Source organism: Haemaphysalis longicornis, unplaced genomic scaffold (assembly GCF_048455015.1).
Source record: "Haemaphysalis longicornis isolate Haplotype H1 unplaced genomic scaffold, Haemaphysalis longicornis Haplotype H1 scaffold_7, whole genome shotgun sequence".
Lineage (NCBI taxonomy): Eukaryota > Metazoa > Arthropoda > Arachnida > Ixodida > Ixodidae > Haemaphysalis > Haemaphysalis longicornis.
Window position 1 is genome coordinate 166423480 of NW_027526422.1, and position 19974 is coordinate 166443453.

The 19974-nt window shown below is 46.1% G+C and overlaps 1 protein-coding gene across 1 annotated transcript in view; it reads right to left on the reverse strand.

Annotated features, from left to right (window-relative positions):
- Positions 1 to 2027: 2027 nt before the first annotated feature.
- LOC144147196 (small G protein signaling modulator 2-like) overlaps positions 2028 to 19974 on the reverse strand; it is a 96414-nt gene continuing 78467 nt past the window's right edge. The window contains exons 20-22 of the mRNA XM_077679266.1: positions 12504 to 12600; positions 12011 to 12178; positions 2028 to 11142 (exon numbers count right to left, since the gene is read on the reverse strand). Of these exons, the coding sequence (XP_077535392.1) occupies positions 11054 to 11142; positions 12011 to 12178; positions 12504 to 12600 (354 nt within the window). The 3' untranslated portion in view covers positions 2028 to 11053. The remainder of the gene's footprint in view (positions 11143 to 12010; positions 12179 to 12503; positions 12601 to 19974) is intronic.

Here is a 19974-nt window from a genome sequence, read left to right on the forward strand (position 1 = left end):
TGGACTAATGAACTAATGGAACTAACGGCACAGGGGCAGTCAAAATGGAGGCACACACTTCAACTAAAGTACGGCCGACCGTCTTGGCACCGATGTCACTGAGGAAGGCTGCCTCGGTGAATTTATGAACCTAACGTTTGTGTGAACCAGTCACTCCTGGTGAAAATGTAGGGGAGCTGCTGCCACGAGGTGCCAGTGGGCGGACCACATTATAGTGCACATGGTTGAAACGACAGTTAGCAGGGGGAACTGTTTGCAGTGGCAACTTCATATCTTGGGGCAAACACAACTTCTTGATGGCAGGAAGGCGTTTGCACATTCTGTAACTTGCAGTTGGTACTGTGGCCCACGTAAGATGAAGTCGTGAGATGCCAATACGGTCATTGGTGTGTCATGCATTGAAGGCAGATGAAAATAACAGTAAGAACAACTGGGATGCAGAGACTTGCTATTGCCACAAAGGCAATAGCAAGTTGCTACATCCCACCACAGCAAATTGGTGCCAGCTAGATGCAACTATAAGCTGAGAGAATGAGAATTGTCCCAGAGTTATCAAGTTATGCTATCAGCAGAGCCAGTCAATGCAGGCAGAAACATGGAGCACAGTGATGGAGAACAAATCGCCAGTTAAAGGTGTTCATGGTGGACTGCACGACTGGCATCAGTCATGAAATGTGACATAAGGCAAGATGGCAAAGTTCTTTGAGAATGTACGTCAAGTAACCAAATAAGGGTCAGTACATATTATATCACTGCCATAACATGTTATGTAACATATGGCATAATGTTATGTCTTGTAACGTTATGTTATGAGAGGATGAAGAAGTGGGCAATGGAATATGATGCTATGGTTCCAGCCTCCAACACTGAACAAGCTGAGGGTGGGGTTCTCGTGGCCGCCATGTGAATAGTGTGAACACACTTCGCCTCCATCAAAGGATCATGTAAATACTGTGAACACAACCTTCGCCTCCATCAAAGGATCATGTAAATAGTGCGAACACAACCTTCGCCTCCATCAAAGGATCATGTAAATAGTGTGAACACAACCTTCCATCAAAGGATCATACAGATAGTGTGAACACAACCTTCGCCTCCATCAAAGGATCATGTAAATAGTGTGAACACAACCTTCGCCTCCATCAAATGATCATGTAAATAGCGTGAATACAACATTCGCCTCCATCAAAGGATCATGTAAATAGCGTGAATACAACCTTCGCCTCCATCAAAGGATCACCTCTTTGTCTTGCCGCCATGTGACAATATAACCACAGATATCCTTTTATGAGATAGCAAGGGTGTTTGATCAGGGCACTGAAAGCCAACAGCTCACGGCCAATAACAACACAGCAGGTGTCAGCGAACTGGAGTTTGCAAAAATACATGCCACGTGTTGTATTCATAATCGATACACTGCTGGAGAATGGTGTCAATAGCCACGGCCGAGGTGACCACTATAATCCACAGCAAGGCATCCGGTCTAGAATGAACAGAAAACACCACATCTAAAACTGCCTTTTTGGTGGCAAGAAAAGAAATGCGGTTTTCATACCACACAGATGAAATGGCAGAGGTGTTCAGGCCAATTACGCTCGTCACAATGTGGGAGGAAGACCATCAAATTGGAACCCAAAAAAAGCTCTCATAGTTTGGGACAAGTGGCCGACTTACCTGTACTGAAAAGTGGTGGATGTCCGCACAGATGCTCCATGACCGAAGAAATCTAGTTCAGTCCAATTGTGGGAAGTAACAGGACAACTCTGTAGGTGCTGGAAAAGTTGGCGCACATAACGAACATTATCGAGGAGAGGGCCCATCAGTCAGGAATTGTGCATTTTGGCATGTTCAACCGTCAGAGCAGCAGCGCTTTCACACAAAGGCGTAATTCCTGCGTCCCTTAAGCAAGTATACAAACAGGACGCCAATCCTGCATTTAGCCCAGCCCGCTAGTTGCGTGGAATTCTCGGACTGTACACACCATATTGCCAGGTCTTGGTCCCCTCATGAAACACAGTACAAACGCAGAATAATTTGTTCTTTTATTTTCTTCAGCGACATTTGTCAAGCTGTACACACACAGCACAGGGCGGCCCGAGAACAACAGCAACTGCAATAATAGCCACCGGGACATAAATGCACTCACTGCACATGTCAAACAGCAAAGCGAAGCAATAGGATGGTTTTGTAGTGTACAGGGTGTACCAAGCACAAGGACAAGGTCAACCAAAAGCACATTTTGAAAGAAATGAAACCAAAAACGCACGCTACGACAACAATGCGCCACCATCACTGAACCACAAAAAAGCTGGCAATTTGATGCGTCAAATATCAAAATATCAGGAGTAATCCAAACCTACACTTCGGTATTTTAGAATTTTTGGGCTTTTCTACGGCTCGTGTACCCAATCCCAATGTTGGAAATGCTGTTTAACCCCTCTAGGCACTTATTCACTTTCGCACCTGTCGTGCTTAAATCTTATGACAGGTGCTTACAATAACGATTAAATTTGTTCGACTTTTCTTCAACCATTCTTTATTTAAAAAAAAAAGTAAATGGGAGGGGAGTGCCGTTTGCCAAAAAAGTTTTCTTTTGTTGGACATTGCCAAATCATCCTTAATAACTTCTTCGCTTGCAAGAGTAAAGTATCAGCAATACCAATTGTTTCTGTTTAGATACGTTACCTCAGTTGCTACCTTTCTTCCTGCTCAACAATGAACAAGCTTTTCTTTCCATTCCCAAGGATTCACACTGAAACCTTGCTTGAGAACAGTTGATAAAAATAAACGTCTTATGTACACCAAACAGTGCCGGGCTGATTGCAGACCACCTAGCGTCCAACAGCGTGGAGGCCAGCACTGGGACATCAACTTTTCGTTGCATCCACATACAAGTTTCGAAGGCTCTGTGGTGCCCAAATACACATACTCCGCAGCTAATTTTTCAGCCTTAGCCTTCATCCCAGATGAAAATATAGGTTTTTTTTCTAGCTGGATTATTGAACCAGAAATTTACTCTAGCTAGAAATTTCTAGCTGGAAATAGACAGAATTTCTAGCCAGAAGTTCAGTTTCTAGTTCATTTCTAGCTGGACTGAGCTTTACTTCCAGCTAGCATTTGTCAGTCCAACTAGAAGAAACAAAACCCGCAAGCTGGAAATAATCGTCTCCAGCTAGACTAAAATTTGTTTTAGTTAGAAGCTGTCGATTCCAGCTAGAATCTAATAATCTAGTCAGAAATGAAGCTGGAAATTATGATTTCTTGCTAGAAATGCTCTTTCCATTTTCACGGGGGATGGATTCCTCAAGGTTTTAGTAGAACCTTGTCACTACCTAGCAGTGCCATCGAGCAACAAAAAAAAAAAAAAGCGCTAGTCTGAGCATAACAGGCTGGTAGGCAACGGAGAATGAATTTCACTCTTAAATCTTGCATTCCATAGGTCAAACAACAGCTGCTAAGCAAGAAGAACTTAAAAGCACAACAAGAATGACACATGCTTTTGCTTACTCCAGTGTGATGCCCACAGGATAGACTTACAGGCCAATTAACGCACCTTACTGAGTAAGCGATTTGGTACTGAGTTGTTAGGACATCTGCTGCATTTTCTGTTTTTTGTCAGGGCCATAAAGCATGTAGTAGAAGCAAATCAGCATAGTTGGCTTGCATGAGGCTTTTCATGGGACCTTTTTATGTGCCACTGTGCAGACAGATCCAAGGAACAAAAACTTCCACATCAGAACTCACCATTTCAAAAATTGTTCGGAAGATGGCTATCACGCACGCATCTTGGTTGAGATGCCGGGTGTGCTTTTTTTTTTTTTGAAGAAAAATGCCCTTTATGGTCTAATGCTCTTTTAAGTTTGTGCCCTTGGTGCATCTATGCAATCGTTAAAGCGGGCTGTAAACTGGTACAAGTGCTGCTGTTCAAAACCTGCAATCCCACTATGTGCACATAAAGCGTAATTGACACCAAACACTCTGCTTAGCATGAGCGTTAGTGTTGGCAACAGTGAGTAACTCCAAAACTTCCCTCCTTTCTCAAAGTGGCAGTCTGCTAGCTGCTCACAGCACCACCGCAGATGGCACTCAGCTAGCTGGACGTAAAGATGTTCTTGTGTCTCCTGGCCTCCTATCATCCTCATAATATGCATTGACTGACTTCTCGCCAGCCAACCGCCAATTTGCTAAAATACTGCCAGTTCAGAGCTGCAGAAAATCATGTGCTTGTGTCAGCAAAAAAGCTTATATTTGTCCCTGGGCCTGGTTTTCTAGGACAGGAAAAAGCGATTCATGGACGCTTTTAAAGGGACACTAAAGTGAATTTGTGGATGATTTATTTGTAGCTGCATGGTGTGATTCAACCCACATAGATCATTACTTAACTATTTAGTGCAGGTCTTCAGGCCTAGTTTACAATAAATGAGCACAAGACGTAACTTCATGTGCCACTCACCCCCGCCGCACCAACACAATGACGTCACTTTTTGCTCCCTCCCATATCAAAATCTTTATTTTCCTAATTTCTCGGATAATATTGACCTTTTATTTGTTTACGCAGATGTTTCGTTGGGTAAACAAGCCACCAATTTTTTATTTGCTCCGCAGACTTGCAAGTATACTATTATGACTGACATCAACAAATTCACGAAGGTGCAAAGAGAATGGCACTTTTGAAAACTTTTTTTCACGAAAACATTTCATATGAACTGCCTGGAAAAAAAATCAAACATGGCCTGCACAGCAGCTTTTATTTGGTAAGCTAAGTAGACAATTTTTACAACTTGCCTCAGTGTCGATAGTCACAATTTTAAAATTGTAGAACTATTACAACTTATACAGTTGTCCTCCCTAGTTCACATAGGGCACAAGATGTATAATGTAACCAGATATTTATAGCATAATTATGAAAAATCTTGCTGCATTGGCTTTGCACAGCATGTTACAGAGATTGATACTTACTCAATGCAGCAGCATGCCTAAATGTATGCAGCAAAATTACAATTGAATATGTTGAAAAGTAACCAATACTTTTAAAAGACCAATGTCTTTCCTCGAAGAACACAGTACTGTGTGTAGAAAAGAATAAAGGCATAAAGGTTATGGAAAGACTAACACCTGTCAAACTTCATATCTTTCCTGTTATGAGTAACTAATATGTGATCGATAAAGCAATCATTCATTGTAACCAGCTTTCTAGAATGAGCACGAAAATATCCAGCCTGCTCTCGATGTAGCTAAAGATTGAAATGGCCCTAAAAACAGTTTCAACAACAAATATTGTCTCTGGGCACACATAAATATGTGCACCATTTGCAGCGCATGCTATTTTGGAAAGCTTCGTGGTGTGGGCACAGGATATGCACAGTGACAAGGACAGAAAAGCTTGCAAGGTGCTACATTTCACAGAACAGAACTGTGTGTATATTTTTTAATCGAGCCATAAAAGCAACTTAATGAGCCATCAAGACAAGGTGTAATTAAAGGTAGAGCAAAAGCACGCTGCTTTCAGCAGCCATCACACAGTTCGTTAATTCAAATGTTTTTCCGTTATCAGCCACAGTAATTTTACTAAACTTTTCCCAGGAATGCAGTGGAATCCAAAATGTACGTGAGCTAGTTATTTTGAGTCGTGCACTTGACTTGCACATAAGCAGGCCTGTGAAGTGCTTTTTGAAGCATATTCTCATATACTTTAGCTTTGTTTTTAAAAGTTCTCTCCTGTGGGCAAAGCAAAATTGCAAGAAACAGAGTACATTCAATCTTTCTCTTAGTGCCATAACAATGCACTTTTCCATTCTTTCGCAAACGTAAACCTCATTAAAATCATCAACACTACTACTCTGCACTGTACAACAGAACTTCAAATTCAGTGGTAGCCAACTGAATCAGTGGTAGCCAATGTCCCGATAAATGATAATGAAGTCTTTCTCCAATAAAATCTGGCAGCAAAGAAGCAAAATTCTTAATGTTGCATGAAGCCAGTTGTACATCATCAGCCACACAAGGAGCACTTGATGCTCAATAGCACCTAGAAAGCTCAAAACATAAAGTTTCTCATCATAATTTTATCATACGCCAGTACTCAGGCATACACAGAAAATGGTTTAAACAGCTATGCACCACATTAAAGTCCACCGGAACAAAAATTACAAACCTCATACAAAGTTACGCACAGTCCAGGAGAAGTTTGCCCACATTGGCGGTCCTATAACCGTGAGATAAGCGACGCTATCTTGCCTCATTATACATGGCAAGGGTTGTCACGAAAGCTTTGGCACCATGTAGCTAGATCGTTAATGCACCCTTGAAACGGAAGTCACTGTCAATGCCTCTCCTTTTCCCTATAAGAAAATAAGCATCTAATAAAATATAGCCAGAGCAGCACGCCTCTAGAGGCCACTGAAGAACTTGGCCATCACCAAGCTTTCGCATGCCCTTCGGTCCCTTCTAACAGCGAGTACTGTGCCCGATTCCAGAGCACAAAGTCAAGTCAGTGCAAACGTTACCTCTCGGTGTAGCATCACCACTAGCCTGACAAAAACTTGCTAAATCCTGTGTCCTACCGGCATGATGCTTTCAACATGGCTGCTCCCTTAAGCGACAACAAGTAGCAGTGGCGTGGGCCCTAGCAAGTTGCAAGTCACCTGCAGATTCTGTGCACAGCAGCATGTGGAGTGTTGACTCCTAAATGAGCAAACGTTCTTCACCAACAGACTAGATTTGATTGGCTCTCTCTTGAGAGTAAGTGGTGCCGTACAAGTAGACCTATGCAATGCCATTATCAGCTATTTCACGTAATATTTATTTTTCGATGTGGTGGCATAGCAAGTACTTGGCTTAGCAAAGACTTTGGCGTGGAGACTTGAAACATACTTAACAGGCTGCATATCAAAACACTCAGAAAACCAGAAAGTATTTGAAAGCCAACAATGACAGTTGCAGTGCCAGAAGCAAATGTTGCCTGTATTGGTATGCTATTATGTTCTATACAAGGCAGACTGAGAATGAGATTAAAAAAAAAAAAAAAACAGATGGAGGCAAGCACTACAGAACAAACGGCTCAGCACTGAAGAGTATGCTATTATCTAGCAGGGAAAAAGTGCATTTCACCATCACAGGATCTGTCATCCCTTTCTCACTACAGTCTGCACTCAGCATCACAAATTTCCAAATTAATGAACCAAGTCTTATTCCATGAGTACAGGTTTTATCATGTTTATGACTCAGCGAACAAATTTTTTGTTTGCTTCAATTCTGTGCTATCAAGTCTCGACAGAACTTCTCTGACTAGTTGCAAAAGATGCCTCCTCCATCAGTTCTGCTGGTTCTCCTTTTTTTCACCTCATCACATCAAGGAACATCTATGACTAGAACAGTGCGCCTCAGCTCTTAAAAGTTTGGTAAAGATAACAGGAGGGGAAGGCGACTAACCAGGCCTGGAGTGGCTTCACGTGGCCACTCACATTTGTCCTCGCGCGCACACACACAAAGCAACTTGCACGACGTAACAGTGACTGACCATGGCGGGGCCCAGTAACATCAGCGGACAAATATTCAAACAAACGACTGATTGCATACCGGAGATCATGGAAGATGTGGACTGCAAATCAGCCGCCAAACGCCCTCTGGTGGCGAGGGTTACAGTTGGCACACACTGAAACACTGTTAAGCTACGAGACAGTCTTGGGGTTAAACACTAAGTAAAAATGAGCAAAGATTACACACCATTGCACCAGACACGTGCACTCCGCGCATGAAAGAAGCTGAAGAAGTGCACACACCAAAAAGAAGAAAGACAATGGCACGCCCGTTTCCCCCCCACACTTCCAGCACATCAAAGTCGCCAATTTTTTGTTCTTCACAGAAAGCAGTGGGCTGGGCATAAAGTTTCATGACAGAAGAGGTGGTGTGTATGAATCCAGGGACAAACAGGGACAAATCCAGGGACAAACAGGGACAAACAGCGAAGCCTCAGCAGCCCATACCTGCCTAAGCTACTTCTAATGAAAAAGGTGTAGTCATGTTGAGTCCCGAAGCAGCAATTTCGACAGTTTTCAATCAGTGAAGCTGCATTAGTGTTGCACTGCGGCACAAAAAAGCAAGCACTACGCACAGCACAGAAAACAGACAAGACGACATTTTCCCCTTTAATCCAAACCGGCAATGTCTCAGTCAATGTAAGTACCTATATTAAGCTGTTGCTCTTGCTTTACCAAGAAGCATGAGATGGAAAAGAAGTAAAATGAACGTCGTTAAAAAGTGCGCAAATAAATAACTGGCGATGTTATTGTGCGATTTCTTGACTCCTGAGTAAATGGATGACGAGTCGTAAGACTAGAAAGCTGGTCCAGAAAAAAAAAAAATCACAATTTCCCGCTGCGTCGAACTTGCAAGAACTGTTAAAGTTTCTCTTTTCCGTCCACCCATAAAAAAAAAAAAAACGCACAATTTTTCTCAACTGACCTGCAGAGCAGCGAGTAGTGATAAGCGGTTACGACACTGGCAATCCAATTTCAGGGACAAAGCTATTGAGGCCTCCGCATTTACATAGACTACCAGGAAGCAACAGCAGATGTAAAACCTCCCTTCTTGTGAGCCATATTACGACCATGAAGTACTAGTGCAGTGCCTGAAGAAGCGACCTGTCTTCATCATGATGCAGCAGTCCATGTAACGCTTGCCCATGATGTACACGCACATAAAAATCCTTTCTCTGGCAGTCAGTTACACTGTTAACTCGTCCCACTACTTCAAAAATTGCGCAGATGCTTTTGCTGGGCACATTTTCCTGTCTTTAAGGACATATTAGTAGAAATTAAGAATAAATGGACGTGGGCAGGGCATGTAATGTGAAGGCAAGATAACCGTTGGTCATTAAGGGTAACAGAGTGGATCCCTAGAGAAGACAAGCGTAGCAGGGGGCGGGAGAAAGTTAGATGGGCCGATGAGATCAAGAAGTGTGCGGGGATAACTTGGTCGCAGTTAGCACAGGAGCGGGGTAATTGGAGATTAATGGGAGAGGGCTTTGCCCTGCAGTGGGCGTAGATAGGCTGGTGATGATGATGATGATGATGAAAGATCCCCAGGTAGTCAAAATTAATCCGGAGCCCTCCACTACGGCGCGCCTGATCACCTGCATTGTGCCGGCAAGTTAAACCCTACAATTAATCAATCTTTGCCCTAGCTGGCTTTGTGTCATTTAACAGCCAATTACCATCAGCATCATCAAAGTGCAAGATAGCTCAAACTCAGCATAGTGAGATGAAATCTTCCTGCATGGATGACGCGATGGGTCATCCATGCAGGTCATTTATTATGGGAAAGGGCCACAGTAGCTTCCATGGCCGTAAGAACAATGCAGAAAAGAGTGAAAATAATCAGCACGCTTTTGATATGCAATACGACTTCATTATATTCATCATTTGGCCAGATTCTTGGCAGAGGAGCAACTAAAATGATACTCCGTGCTCCAATAGCATCAGCTGAGGGCCTTTCAGGGCCTTTCTGGATATTTACATCATGAAGAATTTTGACAGCCTCTGCCATTTGCAAAACGCCCAGTGTTCCGCTTTATGAGAGAGAGGAAAAAAAAAATGTGATGGCCCAGCAATGCCTCCTTTCACTAGACATGTTTCATTCCTTTCTCTCCTTCACAAAAGTGCAGTGCCCTGACACTCGACTTTTGCTGCTTCCACTGTACATCACAATGTAGTGCTTTTTCCACCTGAGGGCATGACAGCACTGGGGCAAGTTACTCACAATGAACAACTGCATACTGGTAAATTTTTCATGCTGGCTCAGGTAACTTTTTCAGCACTGTCCTGTCGCCGTTTCTTCTTTCGTCTTTGTCTAACTTGCGCTGTTTCAAATATTATGAATCTACACCACTAGCCCAACTTGCCATTTTTATGCAGTAGTAACTTTCCATTTCTTCCAGCGATCATGAAGTCCTCACTCTTGTTCCTCTTTGGAGTGGACTAGGATAAAAAATAGGAGTGCGGCTTAAATGCTCGATGATGGAATGCAACAGGAAGTAAAATGACAAAACCAAATGAACCTGACCATTTAAAAACTTGTTTATCCTACTCAGTGTGAGACGCCACTAATCTTAGGAGCTGTTCTCTGAATGCCAAATGTTCTTTTGCAACGAGTGCGAGAACTTAATATATGCGTCACTCGCAGACAGCACTACACCGAGACGATGGGATGGTATTAGGGGGAACGGCTGGCATCTTACAGGCACTCAGAATCAGTTGCACTTTCCAAACACACAGCGCTTCCAAAGGTAAAACACTGCTCATCAGCACAGCACAAAATAAGCACGCACACCACAAAGTAGGTGGAGATGGGGAGAAGGAGGAATTCAGCCACACACTGGACAGAATGCACCATCGAGAAAGAGCCGTGTAAGTATTTGTTCCACGTTACATCGTAAATGCACCAACCTGGCACGTGCCCTGTATACACAACAACAACAGCAGCACGCTACACCAAAGGCATTATCAGTGGCCCCGGAACTGCCGAAAAAAAGCGAGCCTCTAGCACACCTACAGCAGGATGATTTGCTGGCCATGTGCTGAGGCTATCTTGGGACTGCATTACATGATGCCCATTGTGAGGGCCCAGCAGAGCCTTTCTAAAGCATTCTTGTAACACGCATAGCTTGAGGCATATCTCAGCAACAATTGTTCCCGCTCACTTGTTACGAAAATAAACGAGCTTGACAGCGACCCCTGAAAACAGCCAGAGGAGCGTTGCCCAACATTGGAATACCTCTAGCTGTATGTACTGACGATCTTTGGTCACCTGTCTCGCAGCTTTGGCCTTCTCCTGGCAAGAGATTGTTTCGTAGCAACAAATACTGGAGAGGTCGGCTCGGTGGTTGCTCTCTTCGACCCAAACCCGCAGGCAGGTCGAGAGAGGCGTCTCCGGCTGGCATATATATGGACAGAGCAGCCGGGGCGACATTGGGACAGACCTCTTTGCTCCCCGATGCTCTCATATAGGAACAGCTCGCCTGTGGAAGGCGTAGGCGCCAAGACTGGGTGCACGTCTATCGGTTGTCGATCAACGTCTGGATCTGTAGCACCAGCTCACGGGCGATCTGCAGGACAGCCTTCGCATCGTGCCGCTCAGCCATCTCTGCAACAAAGACAGAGAGAGAGAGAGAAAGGGAGAAATGTTACTGAAAGGAAAATGTTACAGAAGGGTTGACCTAGTGATATCAATCAGCCTTGGCCAGCTATTCTATGCGTGGGAAGAGAAAGGGGAACAAAGAGTGTGGAAAGAGGATAATATGGATGAAGATGGGGGAGAAATGAAAAAGCGGCTATACAAAAAAGATGCCCATTCTTATTGAGTTCATGTGTTACAGTTCACCAAGACGGGCCTCAACTACAGTCTTACTGCCGTGCCATTACGAATTCAGCGAAATGCCAGCACTGCTTTGAATGCCTTGTGGTGGCGCGTATGGCCAAGGGCCCAGCAGTACTTGTCCAGACCCAGTGAGAACAAAATTCCACAAAGCTCATTAAGAGCGCCATGCCTCTTCCTGGGTTCAGGATGGAATGGTATGCAGGCAGTTTGCTTTGGCACTGATGTCCCACATGAGCTCCGAAACGATCATCAGCGGAAGGCAGCCCCATAGGCGAAAATGTGTCTCGTTTAATTTCAAAACCAGGGATGAAGAACCTAGGGTGAGGCACATGACACAAGTAAAAGTGTTCAAAGGCAAGGCGGGCAGCCCTTGTTTGACAACGCCAACCTCTGTGCCAGAAGCTGTGTTTGCATTTCTCTATAAAATTGTTTGTGCCAAGCAACAATCGCAGAAGTTTTATGCAGAGCAAGGTGAGAGAAGCAAGAGTGTTTGGACAAGCACGAAGCATCTTGGCTGTGGCCATCATGGCCATAGTGCAGCTGGAGCCCAATGGGACAGTTAGCTTCTGCCCAGGAAGCTTAGGTTGAGATGCAAATGATCACCGTCAAAAAACAACAGTGGGTCAGTACGCACCATTGAAGAACTTTATGATGTCAGTGAAGTCCATGTTGTTTTCGAGGATGATGTCACGGTAGTACTCGACCATTGCCAAGGCAATGAAGAGTACAAAGTTGCCAGACGCCACATGCTGCGCAGCCCAGATGGTCTCCCACACGCTGAACACGTCTTGGTACACCAGCTCTGCACAAGCACAGCACATCGTGATAAGCATTGCACCAAGCACAGGCACTGCACTACAGTCTCTCTAAATTGTCTTATTGATTCTCGAGCTGTAAAGTCGCTATTCAATAGATTCCAATATCGGATGAGTATTCAACATGTGCTGGTAAATATTACATGCGTAGGGCTGCCCTCACTGGGTTGGATGATCTGCCAGAATCAAGGCACTCCTGCTGGGCCCCTCAAGAGTTTTGCTGCCTCAGCAGAGCACAGGCAAGATGAGCGACACCAATTTTGCCTTGAATTTCGACGAAGCAAAGCAGTCGAATGAAGCAAGCACGGTTACCTCGCTTGAAGTCCAGGAGGAACCACCGGTAGCAGAAGTAGAAGTGCGTGTAGTCTCCATTTTGATGCATTAGCTCAAACATCTCACCATCCAGAATCTGCAGCAGAAGAAAAGGTGGGCATCACCGCGGCCGTTTTCCCAGCAAGAAAAGAAAATTTGGGAGGGGTTTTACATGTTGAAGGGGACACGCGGGTCGAAAAAACGCGATTTTTTCGAAATATACCGATTTTTTGTTTTCCCTTGCATTAGCATCTTTGACTATCCTTCTTTCATGGGTAAAAAAATGAAAACGAAATACGAACGAGAACTTAGTGAAAAATGTGTCTGAATGACTCGCGGTGACCCAAGAAATCGCGCAATCAAGCCAAATTTCGGCCAGGTTTGAGAATTTATTCCGCACGGCAGCGTGGCTCGCCGCCATTTTGGTCACTTGAGAGAGGTAGATCAAGCCATCGCCTCCTCTAAAAAGATGCCTGTCACACCAGCGGCCCCCGTCCTGCCAAACCCTCTCCTGTTTCTCTCTCTTTTTTGGCGGAAGCTACCGCCAGAGGCGCTGGCGTCTGACACTATCCAGCCACGCCGGCCCACGCCAGGCCCGCCTGGTTTTAGTGGCTACGTTGTTGTCTGTCGCCCCTTTGTCTTGTTTGAGCTCGTTTTCCTTGCGTTGCGTTCAGTTTGTGGTGTTAGTGACTGGTATGTGCTAACGTGTCCAGCCATGCGGTACTGTTGCGTGCCTCATTGCACGCAAAGCCAAAGAAAAAAGGAGCCCGGTGTCTCGTTTCACGAGATACCCGCCGATCTTGACGCACGCGGACGATGGCTCAAGGTCATTTCCAGGAAGGATTGGGTGCCCAACAGCACTTCGAACTACTCCGTTGTGTGCAGTTTGCACTTTCAAGCATGTGACTTTAAAGAAAACTGCAAGAACCGACAGCTGAAGCCAGGTGTTGTGCCAAGTATTTTTCCCGGCTACCCATCGTACATGACGAAGCCTCCGTCCACCGCACGAAGTGAAGCCAGCATACGCAAACGTAAGCGTGAGCCCTCATCCATCACCTCAACCAACGCTGTTCCGCTAAGCGGATGCACAGTGGATAACGGGAAGGCCGGCACGTCAAGCGAATGTCAGAGTGAACCTGGTACTGCCGATGCACCGGATCCGAGGATCTCTCCTGATCAACTTGCGGAAAGGGGAGATTGCAACGACCAACCTAACGACCCAACGGGTGTTTGCATGTCTGAACCAGCCAACGAAACAACTCCGGGCCCTAGAGTGTTTGTAAAGCGTTCCTGCGGTACGCAAACGGCGAAACCTGTCTCGTCGAGTTTTTTCATTGCCCGAAAGCGGTGGCGTGAAAAAGAACGGGCGTTGAAACTAAAGAACGAAAGGCTGGCCAAGACTGTCGACTCTTACAAAGAAGAACTCCGGAGGCTTAAAGAAGAATGTCATGTGAGTTCCTTTCTCAAAGTTGTGTCCGACGCTGAGGAGGGGGACGTTAAGGCGGCATTTCTTTTTGACCAGTTCAAGAACTACAAGAAAAAAACGCCGCGGTGGGCAGAGTTAACAGTAAGGCATTGCATCATCCTCAGGAACCTGTCAGCTAAAGCTTACGAGCATTTAAGGTCTGAGGAGCTGCTCAGGCTTCCATGCAGAAATACACTCCAAAAATACATTGGCAGTATTTCTGGAGAAGTTGGCTTCAGTGAATTGGTTCGCTGTCGTTTGCAAACAGAATTGCAAGCACTGGATTCTCCACAGGCCAAGGTGTGCGGACTCGTTGTAGACGAAATGCGAATCCAGCAGAAACTGGAGTACCACAAGCAAAGGGATGCTTTTGTAGGAGATGTTGACATGAGCATCGATCTTGAACACCTGATTCCCACGTCGGAAAGTGGAGCCCTGGCAAACTCACTTTTGTGTTTTCTTCTTTGTGGCCTTCACGCAAGGTTCAAGATACCTGTGGCCTATTTTTTCACCAAAGGATGTACCGGTGAGCAGCTTGCTGCGTGTATTCGTCATGTGGTTTGTAAAACAGAAGAAGTGGGTTTTGATGTGGTCCGTCTTGTCACTGACAACCACAAAGTTAATGTTGTTGCTATGAACATTTTGTGTGGCGGTGAAGCACGTATTCAGGCCCCACATCCTGCAGATTCTTCAAAACCCTTCTTTCTTGCCTTTGACCAGAGCCATATTGTGAAAAACATCAGGTCGCAGTTCCTGGCCAAGGACCTTGGTGGTGATCAAGAGGTATCGTCAAAATACTTGAAGAGGCTATACAAGATGCAACAACGCTCGACTGTCAAGCCAGTAAGATTTCTCACTCGCAAACATCTCTATCCCTCCAACATTGAAAAGATGGATGTGAGATCTGCTGTACAGCTATTCTGCGCTGCAGTTACAGCTGCACTGAGCTATCTCAAGGACCAAGCAGGTCACTCATGTGATATAGAGTTTGCTACTGCAGGACCGACAATTCATTTCATGAAGATGATTCAGAAGTGGTTTACACTCATGGATGTCAGCAACTGCCAGAAGCACATCCACTTGAACAATGCTGATGCTCGCCAGTTTACGACAGCAGATGACGAGAGGCTAGAGTGGCTTGAACTTGTGTTCCTTACGTACATTGAAGACCTCAAAGATGAGAGTCTGGTGGAGAATTTTTTCAGCAAAGAAACGTACCACGCCCTTGTCTTTACAACCCATTCAAATGTTGAGTGCATCCGCTTTTTGCTCACAGAGAAGATGTTCAAGTTTGTCCTGACACGCAAAATGTCAAGCGACCCAATAGAATCTATGTTTGGGTTCTTGCGTCGCAGTTCAGGGTGCAATGATGCACTTGACGTTAAAAGTGCTGTACACGGGTTGGAGAAGATGTTGAAGACTGGCATTGTTGCTTCCTCTTCAAACAGCAATGTTCTAAGTTCGTCCTCTTTCTCCTCCCAGAAGCTTGTTTCGGCCCCTCAAAGTTGCCGTCAGGACTCTGAAGCAGTGACTACGTTGATGAAAACTGCCCAAAAAGAGCTAGCGGAGCGCTGCACCACAACAAGAGCATGCCCCTCCAATCCAGAAGTGGCCAGCGTAGCGCTTATTGGCGGCTACATTGCTCGAGCTGCGAACGAACGCATTCCCTGTGAGAGCTGCACTTGCTTACTTCAGGGACCAAAGAGCAACGCTCCCATTCTTGGGCTCATTGCGCACCAGGACCGTGGTGGGCTCTTTTATCCGAGCCAAGAACTGGTAAAAGTACTGCTTGGGCTGCGGAAGTTTGCAGACACTGTACTTGATAACCGGAAGTCGGTGTTCAAGCCACTGCAAATCAGCGTGGAAAAAAGTGTCGAAACACTCATGGACCTCCCTGTTCTCCTTTGCAACAACAAGGACAAAGAGCACAGAAAGACTCTTTTACAGCTGATTGCGAAAAAATTCATGAAGCCCCTGTTCACGAATTATGCAGCCGGTGTTACAGACCGTAACAGGGTGGCCAAGCTTCTTGAGCGAAAGCCATTGTCCCGCAAGGTGCTGAAGTTGTAGGTCACTTCTGGGTCGTCGCTGTGATACGTACATTTGTGTGTGGTTGAAGTGGTCATTGGATTTTTTTTTGGGCATCATGAAACGTTGTTGTACTGTTAGTAGTTCCGCCAGAATATCACTGATGTGGTATCCTTCTAATAAACTGGCGAAAATAACATTTCTGTGTCGTGCCTCCCAGACATAGCTCTAACGTGCTACCCACTCTTTTACACTCACTACTCGCTTCCTGCGGTCCCCCCCCCCCCCCCTCATTTCTCCAACCCTCTTGCACTCTCCGCGACTTCCCTCTATTTCATGTTATTCCACGTAGGCTTCACCACGAATCACAAAGTGACTTTCATTTTCCGATTCATCATCCCATTCCGCTACTGAGGTTGGACGAGAGCCCGAAGTTAGTTTTTCCCGCGTAGCTACCCGTCACTTCATCAGGGGTACCAGGTTGCCATTGGTTTACTCGGGGTGAGCATCTCTGGCACCCCATAAGCTGCCAGAACCAACGTTACTAGCCAGAACTCCCACGAAGTTGTTTGCACGGCAGCCAGCTGGCTCCGAGAACGCTGTGAATGGGAGACTCGGAGCGCACTAACCTAAAGACTCAGCAGTAGCATTGCTAGCTGTTTAGATGGTTGATGGACAGACCAAAATTTTTACGTTCGCCTAGCGTAAGAAAAATATTGAAAATGCGCACTTAAGCCTGCTCTGCAGCGACAACCCATGCTACGCGCTTGGGAAAGCCGCCGAAGGTAGTGTCAGACGCCAGCGCCGCCGCGTGGCGGACGAGCGCACCATAACGGCCGTCCCGACTACAATGGCCGACCGAGCGAGCTGCCAGGCATCTTTTTAGAGGAGGCGATGATCAAGCCTTCTTCTCTCGATTGAGCCGCTCGCCAGCTTCGTATCTCCGCGTAAAAAAAAAATAAAAAAAATGTTTCTTCCCGCTTGTTTTGCGAGCTCCCACTGGGCATTTAAATCACGTGACGCGAAAGCGGGACCGCCATTGGCTCTTGCCGCTTGTGAGCCGCCATCGCCCGCATCGTTCCGTTCGCTACTTCGCGCTATCTTTTCTATTTCCTTATCGTGTGTTTTTAATCGTGAACGGTGAGGAGAAGCGTGACTTTTGTCGCCGGAAGCAGCGTACTTCATGCCGGTACAAAGGAAAGCGCAAGCGGCGCAGCATTGTGACGACCACGGCCAATGCCGGCACGACCGGCACCGTGAGGCCTAACGGCCCCGGGCCTTCAATCGTTGCAAGCGCGGCTCTACCAGGCGGGGCTGATTTTATCGGCGAAGATATCGACTTTATAAGCGCATCGGAGAAGAAGTCGGCAGCCTTCCAAGGTGAGGAGACAGCCAGCCACGGGAACGGTGCAGTTATCTGTGGAGTCGGCGCTCTGACTGACCTTGAGTGCCGCCGTGTGCGCGACGTGCGGGAAGTGCGAACTCGTCGTAGTCGAGGTTGCGAACAAGCGGAAGGGCCTCGCATCGGTACTGGAACTGAAGTGCAAAAACGAGAAGTGCCCTGCGGGAGTGGCTTCGGGAGTGATTTCTTCTGTTTACTCGTCGCAGCGCGCTGCCGCCGTCGGTCGCGGAGGCCGCAAACCGGAACTCTGCAGTTCCGGTTTGCGGCCTCCCCGTGATAGTTTCGCCGTCAATGTGAAAGCGGTACTCGCTGCACGCGCGGTTGGCATCGGACACGATCAGCTATGCAGGTTTTGTGCCATTCTTGGACTACCAAAACCACAGCATCAAAAGACGTTCTACAACACTGCCAAGAAAGTTCATGTTGCGGCCACAAAAGGCGTCTCTGACAACCTTGCTGAAGCAAGGCAAGTAACTGCGTTGCAAGCTGGTCAGACTGACCTCAGTGTGATTTTTGATGGTACTTGGCAGAAGCAAAGACACGAGACACAACAGCACTGCCATTTCTCTTGACACTGGTCTCTGCCTGGATTTTGAGGTGCTGTCAAACTACTTGTACTTGTAGCTGCCACCAAAAGCTTGATGAGCAAGAGGAGGAAGTGTGGCAAGCCTTTCATGCCTCTTGTGTGTGAAAAAAATGTTGACTGCTCATCCCATGCCATGGAGACGGAAGCAGCACTGCGCATCTGGCACAGGACGCTATCGTACAACCTGCAGTTCACTGTAGTGGAGACTGCCACTGCCCTCACAGGGTTGTGGTTCAACAGAGGCCACACTAGCTTTGAGCAAGTTCTCCAAGAACTGGGAATCTTCCCTTCAGAAGAACTGGTCAGACTAAGCAATGCAAGTGACCAGCGGAGGGTCAGGCAGATGTGTGCAAAGCTGACTGCTAAGGCTAGCCCCCATTGCCGCAGCCTGGTGAAACGGTCCCACACCAAGGACTACCCCAGCAAAAACCGTGAGGGTGCAACTTATGCAGCAGGAGCATTCTAGTTTTAGTACCTCAATGTGGACATTTCAGACTGTATCCCCACCAAATTTCATGTTGTTCGAGCAAGAATTTCTGAATCTGCCAAAGAAATAAACTTTCAATTGCGTTTTTCTCAGCTTGTTGTTTTTGTCCGTTTTCTGAGTTTGTGCACACTTATTTTCCCAGTTAAAGTTGTCCTATCAGGATGAAATTTTGCACAAATGTTCATTATAACACGTAGAGTGCACAAATCTTGTTCATTATGCAATTTGTGTCCTTAGATATTTCTGGCGGTCATAAAATAAAAATATACAGAACAAAAAAAGGCACACTACCAGTCATTTTTTTTTCGTGGTGAGGAAAATGATGAGGCTTTTTTAGGTAGATTTGTGCACTCTGCAGTTCATAAGGAACCACCTAGGCTATTTTAAAAGTTTCAGAAAAAATTTTTACTATAAAAAAAAGTGTGCACAAAAAAGCCATTTTTCTGAAAGTCATGCTGCGTAACATTTTATCCGGAGCAGCTATTCAAAATCTGATTACATATATGACCAGAGGAGCTCAATCTCTATAAGCTGTGAAAATTTCAGCCTCCTAACTTCATTATTAAAAAAAAAGTTGTTTGGAGGAGCACGTCCCCTGAAGCTACACCTCGGCTACAAAGCAAGCCTTAGTGGATGGCTGTAGTTTAAAACGCAGCCACTCGGGGACCTTTACGTGCGCCAGAGTCTTGACACGTACGCGCCGCTCTTGTTTTCGCCTCCATCAAAAAAGATTGGCACCACACCTGGGACTACCGTAAAAACCCGCGTATAATACGAGGTTTTTTTCCAAATTTTACTATGTAAAATTTGTGCCTCGTATTATATGTGGATCCCAAAGTTTTCAGCCGAAAATTTGCACTTTCGGTTTCAGCGGAGGGTGGGCCATCTTGCGGTGGCGTTAGCTGGCTGCTGCTTCTCTCAGCCAACGCCATTTTGATTGTTTTGACCACGCGAAGGATCGTCACGTTCACCGCAAGTCTATCACGATGTCGGGTGCACAAAGGCAGAATTCGGCGGCAATTAAAAGAAAAGTTATTTTATGTGCCGAGACCATCAGGAATTGCGCTGCAGGACGGCAGTTCGGCGTCATCGAAGGCAGCATTCGCGGGCGGAGAAAGCAACTGGTGCTTGACTGGAGAAAGTCTGTGTGGTGTCGGCGGCCTGGAGCACTGTTGGGGGTTGCCGTCAGTGCTCGTGTTGGACGCCTTTCGCTGCCACCTGGCCAATTCTGTGAAGAAGTCATTGCGTGAACCCCACACCAAACTCATTGTCATTCTAGGAGGAATGACATCCCAGCTGCAACCGCTAGACGTTTGCATCAACAAGCCCTTCAAAGACTGCATCAGGTCCTGCTACCAAAAGTGGATGAGGCCAGGAGACCCATAAGTGACAGCTACTGGATGGCTGACGCGGGCTTCTATAGCGGTGCTTTGTGGCTGGATCCCAGATGCGTGGGCCAGCATCCCAGAGGAGCTCGTGAGTCGCTCTTTTAAGAAATGCGGC